General features: G+C 45.6%; 1 protein-coding gene across 1 annotated transcript; it reads right to left on the bottom strand.

The window, feature by feature from the left end:
- Positions 1–332: 332 nt before the first annotated feature.
- gspt1 (G1 to S phase transition 1) lies at positions 333–27,547 on the bottom strand. Its single transcript, XM_083635132.1, has 14 exons — positions 27,211–27,547; positions 26,882–26,911; positions 23,739–24,020; positions 22,812–22,845; positions 22,144–22,221; positions 21,069–21,249; positions 18,341–18,495; positions 15,844–15,984; positions 14,048–14,141; positions 11,319–11,399; positions 8,954–9,127; positions 8,155–8,244; positions 5,213–5,381; positions 333–1,322 (listed from the first exon to the last, which is right to left on the bottom strand). The coding sequence occupies exons 1-14, from the start codon at positions 27,407–27,409 to the stop codon at positions 1,270–1,272; spliced, it is 1,761 nt and encodes a 586-aa protein (XP_083491258.1). The 5' UTR covers positions 27,410–27,547; the 3' UTR covers positions 333–1,269.
- Between the last annotated feature and the right edge of the window lie 366 nt (positions 27,548–27,913).

Here is a 27,913-nt window from a genome sequence, read left to right as displayed (position 1 = left end):
TTAGATTATGGAACAGCAGAGTGTGTGTGATGTGTGTGTGTGACTGTCTGTCACTGGTTCATCAGAAGTTGCATGTGAGGTGGTCAATCCAATTAAACCGTCTCAAATATGTGGACAGACGGGGAAAAAAAAGGGGTACAGCAATCCTTAAAACCAAATAAAATATCCATTAAACTCTCAACTCTTTACTTTGCAAATCATAATAACAGGTTAACTCTGGTCTTTACGACGAGATGAAACCATTGTGTAATTGTTTGTTTGTCCCCCCCCCTCTCAAAAAAGAGAGAGAAAAAATAGAAAGTAACACTGCATCCATCTCCGTTCCAGAAACCAATGGTGTGGTGGCCTGCAGCGGGAGGAGAGAAGGGGTGTGGTGGGCTGCAGGAGAGGAGAGAAGGGGTGTGGTGGCCTGCAGTGGGAGGAGAGAAGGGGTGTGGTGGCCTGCAGTGGGAGGAGAGAAGGGGTGTGGTGGGCTGCAGGAGAGGAGAGAAAGGGTGTGGTGGCCTGCAGGGGGAGGAGAGAAGGGGTGTGGTGGCCTGCAGTGGGAGGAGAGAAGGGGTGTGGTGGCCTGCAGGTGTGGTGGCCTGCAGCGGGAGGAGAGAAGGGGTGTGGTGGCCTGCAGGGGGAGGAGAGAAGGGGTGTGGTGGCCTGCAGGGGGAGGAGAGAAGGGGTGTGGTGGCCTGCAGGGGACGGAGAGGAGGGGTGTGGTGACCTGCAGGGGGAGGAGAGAAGGGGTGTGGTGGCCTGCAGGGGAGGAGAGGAGGGGTGTGGTGGCCTGCAGGGGGAGGAGAGGAGGGGTGTGGTGGCCTGCAGGGGGAGGAGAGAAGGGGTGTGGTGGCCTGCAGGGGAGGAGAGGAGGGGTGTGGTGGCCTGCAGGGGGAGGAGAGGAGGGGTGTGGTGGCCTGCAGTGGCCTGCAGGGGGAGGAGAGGAGGGGTGTGGTGGCCTGCAGTGGCCTGCAGGGGGAGGAGAGGAGGGGTGTGGTGGCCTGCAGGGGGAGGAGAGAAAGGGGATGGGAAGCTACATTAGCGGGCATAGTTGAGCTCTCAATATGAGAAAGCTGACACACTGGACTTTGCCTCTCATTTAATATTGTTCATCATAGGGACTGATTCAGTCTTGTTTTCTGCATTTGACTGGATTGATTCTCCTTGTTCTCCTCCTCATCCTCTCCAGCATAGCTGTGTGTAGAGAGTAGCTGTTCAGGTCGCCTCCAGCAGCATTCTCCTCTGCTTCATCAAAAGTGGAAGATCTCCATGCATGCTGCTGCTTTAGTCCTTCTCTGGCACCAGCTTCAGCACTTTGCCGATGGCGATAGTTTTACCTGGAGGAGGAGGAGGAGGAGGGAGGAGGAGGAGGTGGAGGAGGAGGAGGAGGAGGAGGAGTGAGGGATGAAATTAAATTCAAGACTTCTGCTATTTGTATTGTTTAGGGGTGTCAAACTCATTTTAATCCCGGGCCACATCAGCATTATGGTGCCTTCAAAGGTCCGGTTATAAATGTAACACAATAAATGTATCTAGCCTACGTGTTATCATATTTCATAATTGCCTCCGATTCGATTATTATTGTTTTTTAGTAATAACTTAATACTTATTATACAACAGTTAGTTCCGGCCGAGCAATTTGATTGGACAAGAGGGATCCTACCAGTGCCGATATTTCACGATAACGCACACTGGCGCTTCACTGTGTGTAGGGTTGGCTATATCACTCCGCTTCACAGCTGCTCTAATCAACAAAACGCTTCACAGCTGCTCTAATCAACAAAACGCTTCAAGCAATATCACACAGAGGGAGTGCTGTTGTCTAAAATGTTTCACAGCTGCTCTAATCAACAAAACAAACACCAGCCACGTTACATTGAACGTCATTCACAAAGTGTAACACAGTTACCGACAGCGCAAAGATGGATTTATTTCCTAACATAACTAACTAACATGCCATCACCAGGCTCTTATTTCACTGGCTGTACAATAAATGGAAACTTGTGTATAATGTGTATGATAAAAGTAGGCAGCCTGCAGTTAATTAGGCTACATTTTTGGCAAGTGGTAGCGGAAAGCTGAGGGGACTATTTTTGTTGGCGGAGGAATAAATAGAGAAATCATATATTTTCTCAGCTTTATGTAATTTTTTTTAATCAGCTTTGTTTAATAGAACTGTTGTATAAAAGCAATATCACACTCGAGGTCGTGCTGTTGTTGTCTAATATCGTCACTGCTGTGATTCGGTTGTAGGCACGAGCCAACAACAGCACTCCCTCTCGTGTGATATTGCTTAAAGGAGGACTTACCCCCTAGATATGTATTAGAACAGTGATTTGAAAATACCTATGGAAAAAACCAAGAAATGACATAATATGCTCTTGTCTATACTGGACTCTTTGGCTGTGTTCAAGTCCAGATTTTTTTTCGGAAATCGACGCCATTACAGTTTGCCTACTGCCTCAAAAATAATTTATTTGAGAGGGGCCATATCTTTATAAATATCAACAACTAGCCAACGCTGGTGGCCTGTTTGGAAAGAGCTTTGCTCAAAATGGTTGAAAGTTATATCAATTTGGTAATTCAGTGGCGAACTAGAAATTTAATTATTTTTCTGCATGTATCTCTATGGCAGTGTATCAAACTACGTTACGAGAGCAAAGTGGCATGGGCTCGTTACAGCAGCACACCGCACAATACGACAAACCCCCCGTTCTGGGGTAACACAATGCGAGATTTCTCTACGTCATTCCCTCGTCCAAGTTGCCATATAGTCCCTTTTTCATTTTAGTTTGGGGGCTTTTCGTGATTCTTGTTAAAAGTTGTGCAAAAGTTTTCCTCTCAGCGGAGTGCAGGCTGCCTGCGCCTCCTCCCTCCTGCCAGACCCCGGCTGGCGAAACAGCCTGCTGCATGCATGGGGCGCACTAACCTCACGGAGCAACAAACAAACACAGACAGAAATAGCTGGTGTGCGATTTAGAGAATACAGTCTGAGATTGGGTACAGGATTGAGGGAATCCCGCATCTGTTTGCGAAGGTGCGACTGGACAGGACGCTTTTCACAGACGGGCACAGTAGTCTGAGCGAGGCGAGTGTCTCTCAGGGCTACTCAGGGCACAGCTGCAGATTTCTCCTCCTCCTCCTCCGCGCATTCAGTCTGTCCAAAATCATTACCGATATAATCTCAGTAGGAGGGATGCAGGGAAATATGATAGTAGCCGATGTGTTTAGAGAAGCTTTGTCACGTTGTCACGTCGTAGTATAGCGTTATATTTTACATGTGCGCTAAACTGCGACCATATTTGTTTGCGGAAATATCAGACTGCTCTCTCTGCTCTCAGAGCACAGAGAGCTCTGCTCTGCTGCGCGCACCCGCAGAGCTTGGAGCTAGTGCATGAGGTTTACAGTACGACTCTCTCCCGCCTGCCTGTGCTGGAGACAGCTGCTTCCAACTCGGACTGATAATATATACATCATCATTCGAGCTTATCCAGGTAAGATATTAATAAAGTAGTGACACATTCAGCGGGAAACTAACTATAATTAAGACATGTGCCAACTTTGACGACGTTTGGTTCAGTATTTTAACACATTCACTGCCAGACGTTTTTTTTTTACTGTAGTTAGCTTCTGCCAGAGGGTTTTTTTGAGGATTCTGGCTCATCTTTCAAGACCCGAGGATTCTTTTCTGCTAAGATTTTGTGAACACACAATATCTCAAAAGAACTAATAGAATGTGTGCTTTCTCTGTCTAAAAGAGTTAGTTTGTAGAGTTAGTAGTTATGTAAGCATTAGCAGTTGAATACAGCATGGTTTCAGCGTCAGAAAAATTATTCAGAGATAAACGGCTTTTTGTGAAATTCGATAGAACAGTCACTTTAACCATTCATTTTTGGCATCAGTAAGACTTCAGACATCTAAACAATAGTTTTGAACAGTAATTTCCTCCATAACAGCAGGAAACCCCCCTCTGCTTCCAACTCCTCCCTCCGTGTGTGTTCTCCTCCTGCCTCCCTGGCTCTCCAGCGGGCGTGTCACAACGAAGTTGCTGCTGCTGCTGTGCCTATTTGCGCGGCCGCTGTTTGAGGAAGTCTGGGTGGACTCGCTCGTTTCGTGGAGTTTTGGTTGAGAGCTTTGATGAAGGTTTTGCGATTCTGGTCATATTTATGCTGCGTGTTTCAAAGTGTGCATCCAATCTATTCTTGGAACCCCCCACCGTTGCCACCGCTGTGCATCAGCGCGAAAGTGAAAGCGTTTTCGCCATCAATTTTACAGTATGAGAACGGCTTCCTCGCGCTTTTCCCTCCAGTTTTGGGTCGCCTCTTTCTACTGTGGAGAGACATGTCGCCACTCAGTGCGTCGGTAAAATAGATTATACACATTCAATACCTCCAATTCTGGTGTAGGAGACGTAAAAGGGTTAGATCAACGTCCCACCGTCAAAAAAAAAAAATCGATTTTTTTTGACGTGTTAACACGTCGTTGGCAGTCAACAGCTGGATTCTGAAAACGTGTTAACACGTCATTGGCAGTGAACGTGTTAAGAGCAAACAGATTTTTTTTTACTTCAGTTAGAGCCCTCTGGAGCCTGATACTAAGTGAGGTTTTTCCATCTTGCCTAGTTGTATAGGCTTTGGAGATGCACCAGATGCACGCGCTAAACCCACCGTGACGTCAGGTTGTACCAAATATCCCATTCATTTGAGGGCACAAAAAAAAAGCAGTGTTCCACCCTTAGAGGGCGCTTATGCCAGGTATGCTGCTGAAAAATGATACAAATGGTAAAATGGCAACAGTTTGGTGTCAAATGTGGAAATTCTGACCAGAATTCTTCACACATCACCCCCAAAGTCATATATATTGGTTAAAAGCTGAAAAAAAGTGTTTTGGAGGTAAGTTCTCCTTTAAATAACTCACTCTGAAAGCATAATGTATGGGACGAATCAGCGTGACATTACAACAACAAAAAATAACTTCCGGGTCCCACTGCAGCAGTATGAAATAAAGCTGAAAATTTGGGCCAAACAAACGTTCATATCTCAAAAAGACACCTGGCTGCGAGTGTCCAAACGTCAGTCCTTGTTTGCACCTGAATAAATGGCTAAACTTGACGGTGTGCTCCAGATCCAGATCATTTTTCACATGTAAAAAAATGACTAACATCTGCCGATACCGATATGACTGTGCATCCCTAACACACACACACACACACACACACACATATTACCTTCATCTCGCAGTGTGAACCGGCCCATCTGAGGGAAGTCTTTGAAGGTTTCGAGGCAGATGGTTCCGGCAGCCCGCAGCCTGGCGATGCAGACCTGGTCCTGCTTAACGAAGCGTGGGCGAGCTTTGCTCTTTTCCCCCGTCTTCTTGTCCACCAGACAGATTAAGGCCTGTGGGCGGGACCAAAGAGTTTGATTATACAACACGTAGTTCCCAGTTCCCACCAAGCAATTTGATTGGTCAACTAGACATGTGGACCATTCTCAAATCAGCAAAACACACAGCGTGAGAGGCAGGGGGGGAGCACACACAGTGAAGTGTGAGAGGCAGGGGGAGCACACAGTGTGAGAGGCAGGGGGGGAGCACACACAGTGAAGTGTGAGAGGCAGGGGGAGCACACAGTGTGAGCAGGGGGAGCACACACAGTGTGAGAGGCAGGGGGAGCACACAGTGTGAGAGGCAGGGGGAGCACACATGAGAGGCAGGGGGAGCACACACAGTGTGAGAGGCAGGGGGAGCACACACAGTGTGAGAGGCAGGCGGGGAGCACACAGTGTGAGAGGCAGGGGGGGAGCACACAGTGCGAGAGGCAGGGGGAGCACACACAGTGTGAGAGGCAGGGGGGGAGCACACAGTGTGAGAGGCAGGGGGAGCACACACAGAGCACACACAGTGTGAGAGGCAGGGGGAGCACACACAGTGTGAGAGGCAGGGGGAGCACACACAGAGCACACACAGTGTGAGAGGCAGGGGGAGCACACACAGAGCACACACAGTGTGAGAGGCAGGGGGAGCACACACAGTGTGAGAGGCAGGGGGAGCACACACAGAGCACACACAGTGTGAGAGGCAGGGGGAGCACACACAGTGTGAGAGGCAGGGGGAGCACACACAGAGCACACACAGTGTGAGAGGCAGGGGGAGCACACAGTGTGAGAGGCAGGGGGAGCACACACAGAGCACACACAGTGTGAGAGGCAGGGGGAGCACACAGTGTGAGAGGCAGGGGGAGCACACACAGTGTGAGAGGCAGGGGGGGAGCACACAGTGTGAGAGGCAGGGGGAGCACACACAGTGTGAGAGGCAGGGGGAGCACACACAGTGTGAGAGGCAGGGGGAGCACACACAGAGCACACACAGTGTGAGAGGCAGGGGGAGCACACACAGTGTGAGAGGCAGGGGGGGAGCACACACAATGCTCACCAGGGACTCTTTCTTGTCTAACGGAAATTAAAATATATTTTTTTAATTTTGAGAGCGAATTGTCCCTCAATATGAGCACTTTTTGTTGATCTATTATTTTGTTGCTAATTGTGGTATAATCGCAATATTACATGAGTGCACACACACACACACACACACACACAGTGCTTTACCATCATTATTGGCACTTCTGTGACGCATACGGATCTCGGCGCCTCGGTCCTGCCGCATCACTGTCGTGCCAATAATGAGGGTCAAGCACACCCTCTCTTGTAATATTGCTTAAAGGGGGACTTACCCCCCCCAGATATGTGACAAAACGGCATGCTGCTTGATTTGAAAAAACCTATGGGAAAAACCAAGAAAGGAGGTCTCTTGTCTCACTATACTCTTTGGCTGTGCTCACACGGCTCAGACAGGAAACTTGGAATTTTTTTACCGGAAATCGACGCATGACAGTTTACCCACCACATCACAAAACAAAGTTATATGAGAGCTACAAAATCTTTATAAATATCAACAACTAGTCAACGCTGGTGGCCTGTATGGAAACAGCGTTGCTCAAAATGGTGAAAGTTATATACATTTGGTCATTCAGTGCAAACTACTAAACTGCCATTGACGGCCATGTAACTAACGTCAACGCGAGGTTATCGGCCACGGCAGAACACAAACCCAGGACAAACACGCTCTAATGTAATCACAATGGGAGATTTCTGCACTTGTCCATCTTGTCCTCTACACCGCCATGAAGTCCGTTTTTAATTTTCGTTTGGGGAGTTTTCGTGATTCATGTCAAAAGGTGCAGTGCACCATGAAATAATCACCCTCTCGTTTAGCGAGTAGCCTGCAGCTGCACAAACACAACATTCTCCCCCTCCCTCCTCCTGGTTGAGTAGTTCTCAATGTGGGGTCAGGGGACCACCAGTGGTCATTGAGAGGACTCCAAGATTCTCTGTTGTCTCTCAACCTAATATATATGGAATTCTGGACAAAATCATATCTAGGTTACATTAAAAAAATAAAATTGATTTGCATCTGAGAAACCAAATCTCATCATATTGGGGGTCCATGGCCCAAATGTGAACTAAATTAGGGCTCTTTAGTATGAACAAGGTTGGGAATGATTTACAGCAACACAATGCCATTTCCTTCCTTTTATTCCTACTTATGATTATAGTGGCTTTTATTGATAGTATTATGTTACATCACCACATGGCCATCTTGGTAGGAAAATAACAGGCGATTGTAATCAATTAACAGGTGATTAACAGGTCAAGTGACACAAACAGCCAATGAGCTGTGTGTATGTATTGTAGCGCCATATTGGTAGGAAAATGCTTGTGACATCATGGGAATAGGCTTGGAGTTGTGAGGAGCCGGGAAAGGGTACAGGGGGAGTAGGGGAGTAACTATCTTGAAATCCCATAGTCTTTGGTTCAACGTGACGTCAGGTTGTACCACATTTTGTGCCGTTTTGAGAAGGAAAAAAAAAAGCAGGGTTGAACCCACAGAGGGCACTTATGTGGCTGAAAATGATACAAATGGTACAATGGTAACAGTTTGGTCTCAAATGTGGAAATTCTGATCAGAATTCTTCACACACCACCCCCAAAGTCATATGTTGGTTAAAAGCTGAAAAAAGTGTTTTGGGGGTAAGTTACACTTTAATTAAAGTCCAGGCAGTGAGCAAAAACTACTGACTGAAGCACACAGTCGTGACACAGAGTAGTGACTTACTGTGATTTGCACTTCTTCAATGCAGGTGTGGATGTGAAGGACTGCATGGTAACCAGGGCAAATTATTGATTTGTGCTCAATGATGACGATCTGAAATGACAGAACAATAACAGCAAATAAACAAGATAGAAAGTTTTTTTTAACCCCCCCCCTCCCCCCAGATCTGGGGAGAGCCGTAGCTAGCACCATGCTTCCTCTGACACGTGCCGTTGGCAGCCGCTTCTTTTCACCCGACAGCATAGAGCTTCACACGTGGGAGGATCACGCTATTCCCACCAGTTCCCTTCCGCCCCGAACAGGCGCCCAACCAGACCAACCAGAGGAGGCGCTAGTGCAGCGGCCAGGACACATAGGGTACCCCTAATCCGGCTTCCCACCCGCAGACCCAGCCAATCGTGCTTGTATGGACGCCCGACCAAGCCGGAGGTAACACGAGGATGCGAACCTGCGCCCCTCGAGTTGGTAGGCAGGGAATCTACCGCTACACTACCCGGACACCCGAACAAGATAGAAAGTTGATTGAATATCTGAATCAGAAATTAGAATCAGTTGATTTGCAGAGATTCATACATACATACTGTACACACACACACACTCAGCACCTACAAAATGGTTGCCAGAAGACGACGAAGAACAACACACTCACACAAACAGCGCTGTTGTTCACACGAGGCCAAGGTTTCCCAACCTTTTTTAGTTTGTGACCCCACTTTGACACCCCAAAAAGCTAGGGGACCACCCCCCCCCACCGGTGTTTACAAAGGTGCGGCCAGAGTGGCAGAAGGTGTCTGGTGTTTACCTGGGCGTCGAAAGTGCGGCCAGAATGGCAGAGGTTGTCAGCATTGCAGAGGATGAAGCCGGGGAGGATCTCCTCCTCCTCGATGCCCTTCAGCCTCAGCTTCAGGTTCTCTCCGGGGACCGCGTCGTCCGTCTCCACGTCGTCACTCAGCAGGATCAACACCTCCACTGTGTGCTGCAACACGTCACAGAGTAGCTGGAACTTACCCTTTACCACTACAAAACTACCAAAGACTCATCAAATGGCCAAATTCACTATTTTTTCACCTGCTGGACCGAAACGAAGTAATGGAAACCTGGTTGACTTGTCGCTATTGGTTATAACTGAACATGATGGAGTAGCATAATTATATAAGCTTTCCCCAGGATATGAATGACTCGCCAAACCCAAATCTGTGCAGTGACTCAAACATTTGAGGCCACTCAACCTGATCCAACGCCTTCTGTGCATCGAGTGATAACATCGCTGCACCACTAGTCTTACTGTGATCTGCGTATATGTTGTTTATATATTTATATATATATATATATATGATTCAAAATACAATGCTACAGCATGCGCTGGGACGCATCATCAGTGATGTTAACTGGGGTCGTAAGGTGTTTCGGGTCTATCGAACATCATACACCCTCGCCCAGTAGACCCAGCTGAGGCCGATTAAGACCCCGACCCGCGTCCCAGAAGCAGCCGCTCACGGATCAGCCTTCCTACTCTGTCTGCAACGTTGCCCGCGGAAGGGTTGATCATGCCCAATCCGCTGCAATAGAGCTAGTGCTACACCGCAGCATTGAAAGACCCTTTGGTGCATGGAGGGCTAAGGCCCTGTGGGTGAATCCAGGCCGCGCTCCTCCTTCGTCTCACCAGACCCTCCCAAAAGGCAATCCTACTATGCTGCACCATAGACAAAGAGGATGCCTCAAGAAGGCCTGTGCGCTGCACGTCATTCGCCTGCGGCGAGCACCTCGCTCTAGCCTGAAGGACCCCAGGCCGCGCCGATCTTTACACAGCTTTTCAGGAGGCTAATCCGTAGCGTTTGTGGATTTCTCCCTCACGAGAGAGCCAGGCTGGGGTGCTAAACCCATCCCACTGGGTTGTATATATATATATATATATATATACTGTATATATATATGGTGTTGAGGAGACGTCTGATATTAGAGAAAGACAGTCTCTGTATTTTTAAGTGGTTTTGTATCATCCAATTACTGTCTGATCAGCCAAGACAGGTTCAAAGCAGGTGTAAAGAGGCTCTGAGAAGATGTACAGGGAAAGACACAATCATTAGTACGTGTTTTAGCATAAATTAACACTTTTGGCTGTAATACAAATGAAACCGTTTACATTGTATGCATTTGTCTTCAGCACGGCATATGGCTGGTTTGGGAATTGAACCTGTGACCTTTATGGTTACAGGACAGTCTCTAATGGCCCATTTCCACCGCTGGTATTAGCGCGGCCCTGCCCAGCTCGTCTCGCTTTTTTGTCTCATTCCACCGATCAAAAACCTGGACAGCCCGGGTTGAGCCGTGCTGCTTTTGGTGCCTGCTCTGTTGAGGTTCCAGCCGGTACCATACGGTGACGTGAAAACACTGCAGACGACTGATTGGATGGTCAGGAAGAATCGTGTTTACTGTGTCTGGATACTTTCTGTCAATGCTGGATAACAGTGTGACTTTACCTTCTCTTCTGTTATTTCCATCAGTCTTTTGTGTTGCTGCCTTCGGCTCTGGTGAAATAAAATCGAGCTCCTTGCTCAGCTTTAATATGACGGTGGTTTTCAATTGTTTTGAGTAAGAAAAAGTCCGCTCCTCGGGAAGCCCTTGTAGTTGTGTGCTACGTCGGCTCCGCTAGGCCGGAGGCGGGGGTTTAGTGAAGCCGCGGTCTCGCCTGGTGAGTGTCCGCCGGGGTAGTGGGCTGGCTTCCCTTCTCCCAGTAGCGTAACCCCCGTCCCCCGCGCAGTGCATGCATGTAGTGTAAATAACAACAAATTGATATCCATTCTCCTGGCCGATGGTCACATTTGCCCATGTGGGTCATTTAGAGGCACCAGTATTTCATAACCAGTTTAAAAGTTCCATGTATTGATTTAATTTTAACGTTATATGTTATAGCCTATTTGGGCTATGGGCGGAGGGCAGCTATGCGGTCGCTATGACGACCAGGTGTGGGCAGAGGCTATGGAATGTGCTATGTGCTATGGAAGCAGAGTCTATATCAAGTAGAGACTAGTAAGACCAGGTCGAGTAGAGCTGTACTGTGCTGTTATATGTGGTGGAAATGGGCCGTAAGTAAAAGTGATATAAGAATGGGACCGTCAGGTTATTTCAAGTAAATGGTGAACTGGTCCCATGTGAGGAGATCTCACCCTGTTTGGCATCATGACCAGCTGCTGGGCTTTACAGATGGTCCCGGACTCCAGCTTCCCAAGTATCACCGTGCCCATGTCCTACACACACACACACACACACACACACACACACACAGAGACAGAGACAGACACACATAGAGACACAGACAGGCACACGCACACACGCACGCACGCACACACACACACACACACACACACACACACACACACACACACACACACACACACACACACACACACACACACACACACACACACACACACACACACGAAGGATCAGAGCAATCATCAAAATCAGTGTGTCTAGAACAGTGGTTCCCAACTACCGGGCCCCGGACCGGTGCCAGCACGCAAATCATTTGCTGCCGGCCTGCGAGGAAGCAATATGATTCGGCAGCAGGGAGAAAGAGAGATAGAGCAAGAGACAGAGAAAGAGAGCGTGCTCTCTCTCTCGCTGTGTAGAGAGAGAGCTCTCGCTCGCTCTCTCTACACAGAGAGAGTGAGAGAGACCTACAGTGTGCTTTAAGAGAGGGAGCGTGAAAATGAAAGTAAAAAGACAGGAGCGCAAGCAGAGGATTAAACATTGTGCTTTTTTCCAGCACGCAGCGGGTTACAATTCACACCTCTTTTGTGTCGTAAAAAAGTGTTGCAAAGTAAGATATGTAGGCTATCGATTTGAAGAAACAATCTCTCAGACATGAGCAAAAACAAACAGGTTGTGCGGTGTGTGGGAGACACATGGTGAGTTCATGTTTGACATATTATCTTAATGCGAGGAAAATACGAAAATGTGCACTGTTTGTTAAAAGATCATGTGTTATGTTTTAAATGCTGTGCCTTTTCTCTGGGTAAACAAGAAGTGAGCTTGAAATGAACTGCAGTGGGTTGCACCAGCTGTGCGTAAGTTGAAACGTAAGCTAGTTTGAACGTAAAGTCTCACTAAATCCGAGTTTACGCACTACTAAAAATATTTGGGTTGCACCAAGTGAAATAGTTACAACGTAGGCATAAGTTAGAACTTAAAATTTACACCTACGTCTTACTAGGTGTAAAGTCCTCCGTAAAATAGCAGTTGGCACGGATTGCAACTTGGCACTGCACCGAGCTGCATCGTTGTTTTGCGTCCGCAACGCGCTCTCCGTGATAAATTACACCCTTTGATATTTATGACTCACGCTTTTGTTTCCCACAAGCTGCAGCACTGCATACAAATTAAAATAACCGCAACAATTTAGCGAGGCAGGATGGTGGTAAATTAGCCTACAATACTGATGAAGAGCTCACAGATAAACGTTAACAGTAATATGAACCTAAACGAACATTACTCAATAACGTTCTCATTTGATTAGTGTTGATGAAATATGAAAGCACTAATTTGCGGAGGGCAACATGTCCTGTTTTCACTCCACTTACTTAAACAACCGTAAATAAACACCGTTTCCACCGTGCTTTTCACTGATTGGTCACAGATACTGTACATGTCATTGTCTGCGACACTATTTTGGTTAGTATGGACTTTAGGGTCTACTAGTTAAGATGTACCTTACGTGGTGCAACCAAACAAAGACACAACTTTAGTGTCAAACTAACTAGTTTGAACTAGTGTCCTCTAGTAACAGAGTGGCGTCAGCGGAGGACCAAAATGCAAGAATCATTAGCCAATGAACAGCCAGGAATGGGTCTCGCGCTACTTTTGCATGCTAAAATAAAGCCGATAATGTACAATTTGATTCATTTCAAGGGATGAAAAACCCTTTCAAAGTACAACACTGTCTATTTTGATGCAACTCGACAGTGCTGCTTTTTTTACTGAAGAGTTCCACTTTCTACTTCCTGGAAAAAAACTGGTCCATTGGAGTGAATGGAGATGTCGGAACTCTTCTATTATACGGCTCTGGTTTGAACGTAGCAGTTAGTGTGGACTTTACACCCTAACTTAAGACAGAACTTATGTTCAGCTGGTGCAACAGGCTGCTGAGCTGTTCATTTTTGGGGACTGTGAACTTAGTTCAAAATTCAAAATAGTGAGCAATGAACATGAACGAGTTCATTTTGATCTGGGTGAACTGAACTTTGAGTTAGCTCTTGTGAAGTGTGAGCTTGCACAACACTGAACTCAAGGAAACAAATGAACAGAAAGAGATGGAGGGGAAACCAGTGTACGGTACTTTCCACATAGACTTTGGGTACTGTATATTAGGTAAAAAAGAACAGGGGGGGAATTATTTTATGTTTCAGGTATACCATAGATATTATGATTAGTAGTATGACTGGTAATGTAATTTATATTGAGACATATGCTGTTCACTTCCTTGAGTTTCTTTACTTCTCCCATTGCATGAATTGTGCATTTTCTTTTCCAAATAAAAGCCACTAAAATAACAGCAGTTCAAAGTTGTATTCGTCTCATGCCAAGGTACAATGCACAGTAACCAAGCGGGGGGGAGACGACGATATTAGATGTTGTGAAAAATATCACAACATTCACACTGATGCGAGGAAAGAGGAGTCGAAGGTTTATGTAGGAAGAACTGGGAAAGCTCAGAAATAACTTGTGTTGTGCTTCCAAAACCTACACGGTGAGGAATGTTTTGTGAACTAAACGGAGCAAAAGAGGTTTTGCTGAAGGTTTCACACCTACTCATCCGCTGAGGAACATCTGGTGGAGATGAGCTCGCCCCAGTTCTCTACTTTCCCAAGAAAATCACATCCCTCCAGCTGCTCACCTTGTACTTGTCTACAATAGGTAGTCTGACTGGTCCGTCGCTGAATCTGATGAAGCTTGGCAAACTGTCCAGGTGGGAAATAAATGGCAACCCTCTAAAAACAAAGAAGGAGACTGTTGGTCACAGTGATTAACAGAGAGGAAATGGAATATACAATATAGATGCTGATATCTGCAGCGAGAGACAGTGTTGGCACAAAGACATTTCAAAAACTGGTTAAAAATAACATTTGCTTGTCAAAAGGAGGTACCAACCCTACATTCCTATAATTGTTGCACCAGCACCACCATGTTGCTCAATGGCAACTCAACAGCGATTGTTTCCCTCTCTTGGATTCAAACTAGCGAGCTCACAAGTGAGTTTCTCTTAGGGCTGATGGGCAATTAACCCAAAACTGACATTTACAACCTCTAGCCGACTTCTTCTTGCTCATGTCCAGTAATTAGGACCCCCTTCAATATGCTTGTCACTCTATTCGGAGAGAGTGAAAGTGAAGTGCTCGTGAGGGAAGGCGAGACAACATGTATTGTTTGGTGGATTTAGTTCAGGTATAACCAAATGAAAAAAAGACAAAGAAAAGTACCACGGCGCACGGACACAGCGTTGGTGCCGAGTCGACACCGGAGCTCTTTCCTTGACAGACGAATTGGCTCTAATGGGGGAAACACTAGTAAGAGTCACTGTGACACCCACACAGCATTAGGCGAAGGTGACACTGCTGCGGGTGACCCAGGTTTCCTAAATGGCCTAAATGTGTCTTTTGTTTTTGGAGAGTCAACCTAACCACGCATCCAACATTTCACACTCAATGGATTTTATGGGTGTAACGGTACACGTAATCATACCCACATTTTTCGGTACAGGACGTCCGGTTCAGCTATGTACTGAATTTTGGGAAGAAGAAAAAAATCCCAGTTCCCCCACTGACATTTTACGCAGAGGGCGCAGTTTCTCCAATAGCAAAACTTGGAAAAGTTGCTGAATGGGGCTTTAAAGATAGGCCTGCATATAGAGACACTGCATGAAATAGGCCACGCCCATCACGGGGGAAAAGCTCCGTTCATTTCCACACACCTGCGTCATTTTCCTTGAATTAAATATAGCTAAAAGCTGTTGTGTGGTGGGCTGCGCAGACAACAAATGTAAAAAATCGCCAGTTAAAGTTTTTTTGTACTCCCGAGGAAAACAAGGAAGCCATTGAGGATTGGCGAGAAGAAAAATGTGGATGTTGCTGTCAATGAAGTAAGTTGGAGTGTTCATCTTCCGTAGATACCATCTTTTTGTACAACACCCGACCATGCACGCGACATATGAGAACAGAACGCCGGGATTGGACGGGAGTTTGTGTTTTCCCCCGTTTTGGGCGTGGTTTCCGAATGACGACGCGCTCCGCAGTGTATCTATAGGCGATAAGTGCCGCTATTGTCATTCGCTCATCTATATAATCTATATACAGTATATCATCTATATACATTTATATACAATTGAGTATGAGGACTTTGTTTGTTTGTTTCAAGTTCTGTGTTCGGCCACAGCTATGCCGTTTTACGTACGATCGGGCTGAAACCTTCAGGGTGTGTAAAGAGCACCCGTGCGAGTGACCTGACGCAGCCGGATCTTTCCTAAGTGGCGTGGCCGTGGGAAAACCACGGGCAAAACCCAGGTGACACAAATACAGGAAGTGACTCAAAGATGGGGTGTCTCGCTTTGATATCCCACTGTCTCTGCCTATACTCAGTGTGCCATAAATGTGATAGCAGCCTCAGTAGAAAGCCACTCAGAGCATGGAGACTTACGTGTACCAGGGGCACTCGGTTACAGGCTCCTTCAGGTTGGATCCTGTGAGTCCGGAGCAAGGCATGAAGTGGATGTCCTTCTTGGGGTTGAAGCCGACCTTCTTCAGAAATGGCACCAGCTTCTCCTTACACTCCTCATACCTGTATGACAAGAATGAAAGGACGGGCTCTCATTCACCACAAAATATCAAAAACAGAACATCTTTCTTCTATTTATCACGTTTTTCCAGACCCCCCCCCCCCCCCCCCCGTTTTTCTCCCCAGTTGTACTTGGCCAACTCCCCCTGCTGTGCTGGTCGTTGCTCCGCTCCCTCTGCCGATCTGGGGAGAGTTGTAGACCAGCACATGCTTCCCCCCGATACACATGTGCAGTCGCCAGCCACTTCTTTTCACCCGACAGCGATGAGTTTCAACAGCAGGACGTAGGCACGCGGGAGGATCACGCTATTCCCATACTTTGTCAAAGCCTTGGCAGGTATGCCTTTACATAAAAGTTTTAAATTTTAAATTTTGTAATTAAGCCAAGGCTTTGAAAAATACCCACACTAAGGTAGCTAGTAATTGTTAGTTAAGGTGGTTAGTAGTTGTTAATTAAGTATTTTGTGTGACCTAATCTAAAGTGAGGACTATCTATGCCTTACAAAGCATTTATAAATGAGATTAAAGCAACTACGAGCAACATTTTCACTTGTTATGAAAGTCTAAATTTAAAAGTGATGCCTCACATCTTACCTATAACAGCAGATCAGACCAAAGCCGAGTGAATCGGCGAGTGCGCTCTTGTTGTTTATAGAGTCTCTCTCCGGGACGGAAAGACGCGGAAGTGAAACGAAACGGTTTACGGCAGCTGCTGCTGTAAACCGTTTCGCTCTGCCGAGCAACAGACCCTAAACAAGAAGAACGGCTTTCCTCGCTACTTCCAGGGGGTTCTACTCTCGCAAACATCTCTCGTTATATTCCAACAGTTTGTTTGGAAATAATTTTGTAATTTGCTAGCACTGTTGCTAGGCAGAGCGAAGCTGCCGTAAACCGTTTCACTCTATAAACAATAAGAGAGCATTCGCCGATTCACTTGGCTTTGGTTTCATCTGCTGTTATAGGTCAGATGTGAGGCATCACTATTAAATATAGACAGTTTCATAACAACCAGAAATGTTGCTCGTAGTTGGTTTAAATGCTCATTTTAAATACATTAGAAATTAGCTTATTAATCAGGAATAAAACATTTATAACTGTGTTTATGAATGACTTACAAATGCTTAGTAATGTATGAACAATGCTTTATAAATGATGAATTAAGTATTTACTAATACTTACCTAATACTTAATAGTGTGTAGTTATTATAAAGTGTTACCGAAAAGATCTATTAGAAAACATTTCCCTTCACTTTACACACCTAACGCTGAGCCGTAGACTTAGGAGCTCCCACCCTTAACCGGGCTTCCCACCCAAGCCGGAGGTAACAAGGGGGGTTGAACCTGCAACCCTCATGTTGGCAGGCAGGGAATCTACCACTGTACTACCCGGATGCCGTTTAACAAAGCAATCATAAACACAAACGATAATGTTAAGTATGTTTTTATATATCACGATATGGCTTATTAAAATGTTTCATATCTCATTTTGTCAGAGTTTTTAGACAAACATTTAGCTTGTTATCAGTTATCAGCAGAATTGTGTCATATCATCACAATATGATTCCACTGAAAGACGATAAATGATACTATTGAATTGTTGCCCAGCTGTAGGTAGGGTTGTCACGATACTAGAATTTCTGCTTTAATACCCAGGAAAATATCGATACTCGATACCATTTTCCATACCGTGGCCATGGGGGAAGGATGATAACTCATCAACAGGCATGAAAATAAAGGAAGACAGATGGACGGACAGACGCTTCTCCACAATCTCAATCTAGGCTCAATAACTCGACCTTTGACCTTACACAGCAGATGAGCCCTGCTCGAGTCCTCAGCCTCTATCAGAACCCTTTTAGCTTGTTGAAACAACAGATACCCGAGAGGGGAAATCAGTTGTATGTTGGATTTGTCATTCAAATTTGTCATTTTTAATATTGATACTTATCAATACTTTTGCAAATGGGTATTGTATAATCTTTTTTCTATTGACACTTATTGATATACTATGGATACTTTTGACAACCCTAGCTGTAGGTGACATGTAGGTCTCACCTACAGCTACATTTCATCATATACAGTATAGGCAAACCAATGTATTGGTCTAACTGGTCTACATGAGTTTCAGGATGTTCCTGCACCGCTGTCATCAAGACTAATTCAATGACTGATTCAAAAGCCTCTGATTCAAAAGCCTTTTGACAAAACAGTCGTTCAAGTACATCAAATATTTGGGAGACAGAAAGAGAAAATGGAGACAAATGCTTCATGTCTGGACCTGACGAGTTAAGACCACGCCCAAGCCAAGCACCAGGGCTCAAACTGAGACTTGAGGCTCCCCGTGTTCTGCTCTGTTCACCTTTCTAGGCTCCAGTTGACAGTGGGGTCGTCCATCTTGTTGACCAGGACAATAAGATGTTTGACTCCTGCTGTCTTAGCCAGCATGGCGTGTTCGCGCGTCTGCCCTCCCTTCTCAAAGCCCGTCTCAAACTCCCCCTTCCTGGCTGAAATCACCTGGGGTGAGCCAAGAGGAGACAGGAGGAAAGTCATTGTTACTGCTAGCCATTTGCAGCTAAAAGCATGTTACTGCTAGCCATTTGCAGCTAAAAGCATGTTACTGCTAGCCATTTGCAGCTAAAAGCATGTTACTGCTAGCCATTTGCAGCTAAAAGTATCTTTGACTTCTGTGGTGACGTTTATATTTTGGTGAGTTTATCGTTTCAATGTAAAAAGTCAGCACTTTCTCTAGATTTTAATTTCTTGATATGACTTTGTTTTTTTGCTTGCCTAGTCATCTTCCCAACTAACTCCACCTGCCATATTACACATGGTTATTCTTCACAGCAATAGATATCAGACTATGAGATATAACAAGGGTCTAAACCACAGCAATGTGCAGCCATGTGTATATCAGCAGAGTCAGCAAAACTTTTCCATCATTTCTTAACTTGTGCAATTTCCAAACTTTTCAAGACATTCTTTTGCAGGTTGAGGGAAAACGGCGGGTCCAACAAAAAAGGACAAATATAACACTTGATCACAAAATAACTCCTGGAGTGCAGAGATAACAGACTGATGATAAAGTGGAAATAGTGTTTGCCGTAGAGATATCCATCTACGGCTGGTTACTGCCAGACTACATAGAGTGAATGAGAATGTGAGATGACGTTATCACTCAGGATGTTTTGAACAGGCTCGTTCATATATAGACAGAATATCATTTCAGCCTCTCCTCAGACTGCCACACCTGCCCTACTCCCGTTCCACAGTCCAAAAGGCTGCCATTTTAATCAGCAACGAGCTAGTTCAAAGATAACTTCTATCTACAGACATTATACTCCTCTTACGAATGTCAGCAGACTCCAGGGGTGTTGAAATGATCTTTCACTGTGAAAGAAACACGTTGAAATCCAGTATTTCGAGTTTGACAGTCAGGTGCCGAATTGACAGCAGAGTGTGTTTGATATTACTATCATGGTGCACCGTTTGCACACGGCGAGCAAACAACTTGCAAGTGAACAATTCCAGCGCACCTGGGAAGCAAAACACGTCATGAAATACTCAAACTCCCAAGGTTCCTGTGGGCACCGGGCCGCCTCTCCACTCCTAAATTCGGCACAGGTTCTCGAAAGACTGGATTTAAATGGTTGTTTCACAGCGGAATATCATTTTAACACCTCCGGACAAACTACTGACATCCATAAGAGGAATATAATGTCTTCAAATCTGCAATACAACGTCGGAAAAAGGTAAGAAAGCGTTTTCACCCCTTGGTACCTTCTTACACCACAGATAGGGCTTTCACACCGGCAGGGCTCCGTGCCGGTTCCGGTTCCAGAACCCTAATCTGAACTGGCCGGCGCGTTCAGACCGAAAAAATTATTGGTTCGGAACCTGAAAAGTTGGTTCTCAGCGGAACCAAAAAATAGTTGGTTTTCCCTGGGAACCGTGACATCATCAGTGGGCGTGTCTCATTCTAGGCTGTGAAAACGAGCAGGAAGGAGAAGAAGGCAGTGACAACACAGAGAAAAATAATTTGCAGTGGTCTCCTGAGGAAACCAAATGTTTAGTGGCCATTTGGGCATCTACCGAATCTCAAGAAAAGCTCGAAAGCAGTACAAGAAAGAGCAAGTCATATGCCGAACTTGCAGAAGAGAGGGCCAAGGGTGGGTTCCCTCGAACGCCAGACCAAATAATTAATAAACTTAAAAAAAAAAAAAAAAACTGAAGAAGGACTACCGAATAATGTCCTCCCACTTTGGTTCCACTTAAACTGGTGTGAACACGGGCTGGTTCGCCAGAAAGCACCAAGGTTCTGAGACTCCAGAACAGAGCCAGAGCCAGAACCAGAACCGTGTCTGTCTGAAAACGGTAAGAGAGGGACGCTGTGTGACCCACTCCCAGAGCCATAGGCGATGGACGAGGGGAAAAATGGGGCTATACAAGTCCAAACAACTTGGAGGTTCATGTTTGTTGGGAGTTTTATCGGCAGTGTGTCAAAATAATGTCAGTATGTCCACAAGGCTCATGTTGATCCAAACCCTGTCCTGCTTATCTTACAGTACATGATGTCATTGAGGCTTTTGTCTAAGCCTAACCTTCAGTGGTGTCTCTTTCATGTCAGTGCATGACCTGTGTTGAAATAGACTGCGGGTGTGAAGCGTACGCCGCTGCATGTCAGCTGCTATCACACCTTTATGTGTTTGACTTTTGTGTCAGTCACTGAACAAACACACCTGCCAACACTTCAGCCAGCGGCACTTTGCTATGAACTATGGTGGCGACTGGCAGCTTGTGTGTTTGTGTGCGTCTGTGTGTCTCACCAGGACTGCCAGGTCAGCTTGTGTGTTTGTGTGTCTGTGTCTGTGTGTCTCACCAGGACTGCCAGGTCAGCTTGTGTCTGTGTCTGTGTGTCTCACCAGGACTGCCAGGTCAGCTTGTGTGTTTGTGTCTGTGTGTCTCACCAGGACTGCCAAGTCAGCTTGTGTGTTTGTGTCTGTGTGTCTCACCAGGACTGCCAGGTCAGCTTGTGTGTCTGTGTGTCTCACCAGGACTGCCAGGTCAGCTTGTGTGTCTGTGTGTCTCACCAGGACTGCCAGGTCAGCTTGTGACGCCCCACCGATCATGTTGGGGACGAAGCTCTTGTGTCCGGGGGCGTCCAGGATGGTGAAGTGTTTCTTCTCGGTCTCGAAATACGCTCTCCCCACCTCCACTGTCTTGCCCTTGTCTCTCTCCTCCTGGTTTGTGTCCAGAGCCCATGACAGGTACCTGTGGCACAGGCACATGGCAGCCATGTTGACTGAAAAAGCTATAAGTGCTTAAAAAAAATCTCTTATCTCTTGATATCTCGCTTTAATAATTCACATCAGCGTCCGGGTATTTGTAGCGGTAGATTCCCTGCCTACCAACACGAGGGTCACAGGTTCGCACCCCCGTGTTACCTCCGGCTTGGTCGGGCGTCCATACAGGCAGGATTGGCTGTGTCTGCGTGGGAATAGCGTTAAGTCGGCTATAGCACATAGCCAATGGCAGGTGACTAATGCCTTAAAAGGAGCCTACCTGTACATACATACAATTTAAAGGAGCAATCAGTGAAGTTATATAGACCAAACATATACACATCAATAAAATACATAGTAGAAAAATACATAGGGTGCAAAAATAGACTAAGACTTGTATAGAGATGAGATTGATTTAAATTATATGTACAGGTAGGCTCCTTTTAAGGCATTAGTCACCTGCCATCATTGGCTATGTGCTATAGCCGACAGCAGCTGATGTCAATGCGTTGTCATTAGTCTTATTTTCTATCTATATTTTCTGCTGTCTTCTTTTCTAGTTATTTGCCTGATGAAGACACACTGCGTCTGTACAGAACATGTAACATTAACCCACTGCGTGGGTTGAAATGTTGTCGTCGTCGTCATTAAATGTTTGGAGCTGCTCCAGTGTGCATGTATATCTTTACACCCCCTGAACGTTTCAGCCCGATCGCACGTAAAACGGCACAGCTGTGACCGGCACAACAATGGAAACAGACAGACAAACATTGCCCACATGCTCCCTTTTATAATAATAAGGATGTTTCCAAGAAAAAGGCTGATAAAATGAAAGAATAGGACGAAAGCAATGAACGGAACGTATCACACAAGCCTCTCTCACCATGTCTCTCTGTTCTTTTCTTTCGCTTCTCTTTCGTATTTTTCCAGGGTTCTTTTCTCCACCATTCCAGTTAAGTACCTGGCACAGAAAAGACAAAACACATCTGAAAACAGGCAACAACAACAAACAGACAACGGGGAAAGGGTTGTAATGAACACATGTGGGTGATGATTTGTTTTGAATGATCTCTATGGCTTTACGTGAGCATTCATGAAAACTCTGCTAAAGTCGAGTCAGAAAAAGTCTTGAAATGGTTCCTCTTTAGCACTTTGACTTGCTCTGCTATTATTAAAACATGAGGATAGTGGTCCAGAAATCCAGAAAACAGCTTTACATTGTTTTTATTTTGGCTTCATCAAGGTTTACCATGAAGGCTCTGATGAAGACTTTATGCCAGAAATTAAAAATAAATGGTAAGCCAAGACCATGCTATTTTCTGGATTATTGTAGAGCCACTACCCCATGTTCTTCATGGCTTTGTTTAAATAAATAAATAAATAAATAAATAAATAAATAAATAAATAAATAAATAAATAAAATATATATATATATACATAGACACACACACACACACACCTACAATAAATAAAAATACCGTTGTGCTAGAGGCAACCTGTTGCACTGTGTTCAGCACACATATGAAAAGATATGAAGAACTGAGCACTCACATGATCTGTCCTCCAATAGTTGATTTGCCAGCATCTAAAAAGGCAGTGAATAAAACATAAAATGAATACAAGTTGGTGCAGTCTGGAATAGAACAACCGCCCCGCGGATATATGCCTCCGCCAACAAGTGAGCAGTCGACATCCATGTCTGTCCAGACTTTGACGTTTGAGCCAAATGTGAAGAAATTCCGTCAAGGAGTTACTGAGGTATGGCGTTACCGCAACCCGATCTCATGGGAGACTGTATGTATGACACGCGGGTGTTTTCTCGTGGAATAGATACGCGGAAACGCAGTTCAGACTCAACTTCGCCTCGTCCACTTACATTAGAAATCGAACATGCATAATAACTTTACGTGGAAGTTAAGTTATGGGGGTTAGGTTAAGGGTTAGTGGTTGCGAGTATGTTAACGTAGTTTGCCGCCATTGTTGCCGCCAAACTGCACGCCAACTTGCGTTTCCTTGTATCTATTCCACGAGAAAACACCCTGCGTGTCATACATACGCATTTCATGAGATCAGGCTGGTTACCGAGCTTGAAAATGGTGTTCGTGAGGTCACAGTGACCTTGACCTTTGACCACCAAAATGTAATCAGTTCATCCTTGAGTCCAAGTCGACGTTTGAGCCAAATTGGAAGAAATTCCATCAAGGCGTTCCTGAGATATCGCGTTAACGAGCTTGGAAATGGTGTTTGTGAGGTCACAGTGACCTTGAACTTTGACCACCAAAATCTAATCAGTTCATCTTTGAGTCCAAGTCGACATTTGAGGCACATTTGATGAAATTCCGTCAAGGCGTTCCACAGATATCGCCTTAACGAACATCGGACGTACGGACGGACAACCCGAAACCATAATGCCTCAGGCCTGGCTATCGACGGTGGAGGCATGAAAAGCAACAGAGAAACTTGTCAAATGAGACGCACCCACATGACCTATGAAGACCACATTGACATGCTCCTTTTTGGGTGCGTTGGGCGGGAGCGGGGGCACTTTGGGCAGGAGTATCTCCTCCTCCTCTTCCTCCTCCTCCATCAACTCCTCGTCCTCCCTCGTCTCGGTGCCCTCCTCGCAGGCTCCGCCCACCTCGCAGACTCTGGCCACCCCACAGGCTCCGCCCACCCCACCTCCTGCCGGCTCCTCCTTCTGCTCCCACGTCTCTTCTTCTGTGGTCGTGTCTGCCTCAGGGCCTCCGTTCTCCACCGGTGCTGGAATGATTAGCCATATTATTACGCATTTACTACGCAATATGGACCAAAAATCATTATGTTGGTATTTTTAGGCTGAATGGTGATACATGATACATATTTTGGATGGTATTTTCTATGAATGGGCTAAATATTCAGTTGTAACTTGGTACTTTCACAAAATATATGAATATTCATGCAATGAGATGTTTAATAAATAATCAGCAGTAATGTGAATATAATGACTAAGTGGGTAAAACAGTCTGTTAAGTTCAGAAAATGGCATCACTTTACTGTAAAGTAGAGATGTAACAGTATGAAAATTTCACATCATGATTATCGTGACCAAAATTATCAGTCATCGTATTATCACGGTTTGTTAAAATGTGCTGAAAATGTTCAAAGGTACTAATACACTCACAGAAATCATTTCACCAAGTTTTAATTTACATTGAAAACTTAGACCCAAAAAGGATTGATACGCTCACTGAAATCATTTATCCAAGGCTGCGCGTTTGCATCTGGGAGACTGTTGCCAACTTTGGTTGATGATGGACAGTATTTACCATGTTGTTCAAAGCACTGTAAACACAGTACCACGGTTTTAATGATAATGACAATTTGAAACAGTACAGTTATCGTAAGGAATTTGATCACGGTTATCATTGAAACCGCTTATTGTTACATCCCTACTACAAAGCAGCCTCTAAAATCAGGAAAAGACAACACTTATGTTGACTACTGTAGCAGCTACTATAAGCGGTGTGGCTTGACTGTATTTCATTGTCATACAAAGGCCTTGAGGTCAGCACATCATGATGTCATACAAAGGCTTGAGGTCGGCACATCATGATGTCATACAAAGGCCTTGAGGTCGGCACATCATGATGTCATACAAAGGCCTTGAGGTCGGCACATCCTTTTCATTCATTTGCCTTTGTAAACAAACTATAAAAGAAGTGTGATGCTTGTGTGTTGGTCTGCTGTTCATATTCTGCTGCTGTTCAGTCAGAACACTATCAAGGCAATGTTTTACTATCCAAATAAATCAGAATATCCAAAAAGCATGTTCCCATGGCAACACACAAATAAAACCTTGCTAACTATGAAGTGATGGAGCCCAGCAGTCATACCTGTATACAAAGCCGGTTTTCTTCTCAACCAGGGATGAAACGATAATCGGTTAAATGATAAACTGTGATAAAATTCCCTTACGGTAACCATACCTTTTCAAATGTACATTATCGTTAAAACCGTATTTACCGTGATTACAGCACTTTGTAAAACACAGTAAATACTGTCCATCATCTACATAAACCAAAGTTAGCAACAGTCTCCCAGACACAAACGTGTAGCCTTGATTTCAGTCAGTGTATCGGTACTTTTTGGGTCTGAGTTTTCAATATAAAAGTTGATGAAATGATTTCAGTGAGTATCAGTACTTTTTGAAAAATGTCAGCACATTTTAACAATACCGTGATAATAACCGTGATATTTTGGTCACTTAGGTTGAGGCGATGTCTTGTCATAGACGCTGGGTTAGCTGGCTCAGCCTGGCTGGGGGTGTGGTCAGGGTGGGGTAAATCGTTTGATCCAGTCAGCAAAGTTAGAATTTAGCTGCTAGCCCAGGCCAGGCAGACTCGATCAGGGATTCAACCACCGCAGTAAACGCACATCTGAATAAAAGTCTTGTGTTCTGCTCTAGAACCCCCAAAGCTGTAGTTAGAGCCGCAGCACCTTCCTTTGGTGAGTCAGCCCATTGAGATACAGTATATGGGCGGTTTTACCCCACTCGCGCGCCAGCCGTATAACATTTTGTGGGCGTTCCCACACATGCCGACTGTCTCTATCATCATGATATGAAATTTTCACATTGTTTCATTTCTACTGTCACTTACAGTATATAAGCAGTTTGGGAGAGACAGAGCTGATGGCAAGTCCGAAGGCCACTCATGCCTCGACTTAGCTGAGAGTGCAATCTCACGGTAATCACAGACCGTGTGTGTGTTTCAGACATGTTCAGAGCTCTGAAGAGCAGCTCCATCCAGGTATTAAGAACAAGAGTCTCCATGAACACCTCACTCGGAGATATATTAGAAAGGTCATACTGAAAATGTACACTTGATAAGAAGCACACAGCCTTTCTATAAAACCACTCAGACTTTGTTCTTTCTTTTTAACAGTCACTAGACCTGATCTTTTCATTTTGTCCCTCTTTCTCTGTCTCGTTACAGGACCCGGGCTCTCTCGGGAGGAAAAAAGAAAGGAAAATCAGTTCTGTAACTACTCAGTAACCTGAGAGGTGTACAGTGTTCCAGCTCCTGCCAAAATGTAAACCAACCAGACTCCAGCAAAAATAACACCTAGTCAGCAAAGAGGGATATGACAGTGTTTCTCCACTGTAATCACCACAGGCAAAACGCTGACTAACCCCTGGCCTTGATATCTTTCACCCTGTGTGTGTGTGTGTGTGTGTGTGTGTGTGTGTGTGTGTGTGTGTGTGTGTGTGTCAATGGGGCGTCTATTTTGGGCATGGACTAGTTGGGTTGCAATGTTGCATCATATTATATATAGGCCTAGATAGGGATGTTTGACCAATGCCAGCACTCCAAATATGGCTTTCTAACATCCGGAATGGACTGGAATAATGAGAATAATAAGTAGAAGTATCCATAATAAATGATGGGATATGGGAGGCAGGAGTAAAGCTGGATCAAAAGTGAAGCATCATAGATCATTTGCATGGAGTTTGGTTTGAGGTTTTCGTCCTGCTTGCAGGCAGCAGGTTGAGTGTGCCAACACTTTGGCCTACATGTGACTAAAAGAGTGGCTGACTGGGCAGATTTAACATGCAGCACAAACACAGCACTGTGGTTCCATACCGACTGTTCCTGCCACCTCCATACTGGCAACTTGAGAGAGAGAGAGAGAGAGAAGGAAATCATTAAAAACTTTCATTAGACAGAGGGTGTTGCTTTGCCCCCGTCATTATGAATGTCACTGCCCTATAATTCGGCTGTAGTAGTGTGGGACTCCAAATTGCACCACATTATAAGACTGAGCCGACTTGTTGACTACTGGAAATACCATTACTGACACAGACTGCGAGTTGCAGGCAGGAAGGCTAGCTGGATTAGCAAGCTAGCAAGTTCAGCTAACTTCCAGCTTGTTTTAGCTCTTCATTAGTCCAGCCAAGTGTGAACCAACCTACCGCCCGGAGCTGGTGTTTCCTCCACGGCGCTGCTCTGGAAAAAGCTCGGTACAAACGCCGGGGCGTTAACGTTGGGGACAAACGGTTTGGCGTTGACGTTGAGGGCGGCGAACGCGGTGTGGAGCCCCGCCGCCTGGGCCTCGGCATCCTCCTCCAGCTCCCATGAATCCGGGGCTGTGTCTCTGTCTTTCTGGTCCATCGCTGCTGCAGGTGCCGTTGAAACGTGCTTGTTTGCGAGTGTGTTCAGGCTCCCATCAGCGCGTCTGCTGAAGTTCCCATAGCCTTGTTTTGGGAAGCATATGTCCACAGTGGCCGACGCGAGGCGGTGTACAGCCGATGTAGTTCCACAAGTGACCGCTAGGGGCCGCCCGGCGTCTGCTTACAGTGGATCTCAAAATGGGGCCGGGGGACCCCCAGGGGTCCTTGAGGGGGTTCCCCAGCAAAAACGGGGGATAATTATTTTCACTATAGTATAATTCCATCCATAAGTAACACAGTGACCGTTGCTCTATCATCTGAACCTCAGCAAGAGCTTTGTCAAGACCAAAACCTCTCATCAAAAGAACAGCTTTGCTTCTTCCCACTTCCCAACTGGCATTTAGCATCTACAAGGCCCGAAAGCCCCCGAGCACAGCCGGCTCAGCAACAGGCCAGAATCGCCACACTAAAATGAACCTACCACCCACCCCACCAAATATCACTT

The sequence above is a fragment of the Poromitra crassiceps genome (assembly GCF_964638095.1).
Source record: "Poromitra crassiceps genome assembly, chromosome: 4".
Taxonomy (NCBI): domain Eukaryota; kingdom Metazoa; phylum Chordata; class Actinopteri; order Beryciformes; family Melamphaidae; genus Poromitra; species Poromitra crassiceps.
This window is presented reverse-complemented; position numbering and strand designations above follow the sequence as displayed.

What these genes read in the sequence shown, in the direction of transcription:
- gspt1 (XM_083635132.1), bottom strand. Translation starts at nt 27,409, where the DNA reads ATGGACCAGAAAGACAGAGACACAGCCCCGGATTCATGGGAGCTGGAG. An exon ending in GGAAACACCAGCTCCGGGCG is followed by an intron (nt 26,912 to 27,210) that starts GTAGGTTGGTTC and finishes CTCTCTCTCAAG; the next exon opens with TTGCCAGTATGGAGGTGGCA. An exon ending in TTGAAGAAGTGCAAATCACA is followed by an intron (nt 5,382 to 8,154) that starts GTAAGTCACTAC and finishes TCCCGCCCACAG; the next exon opens with GCCTTAATCTGTCTGGTGGA.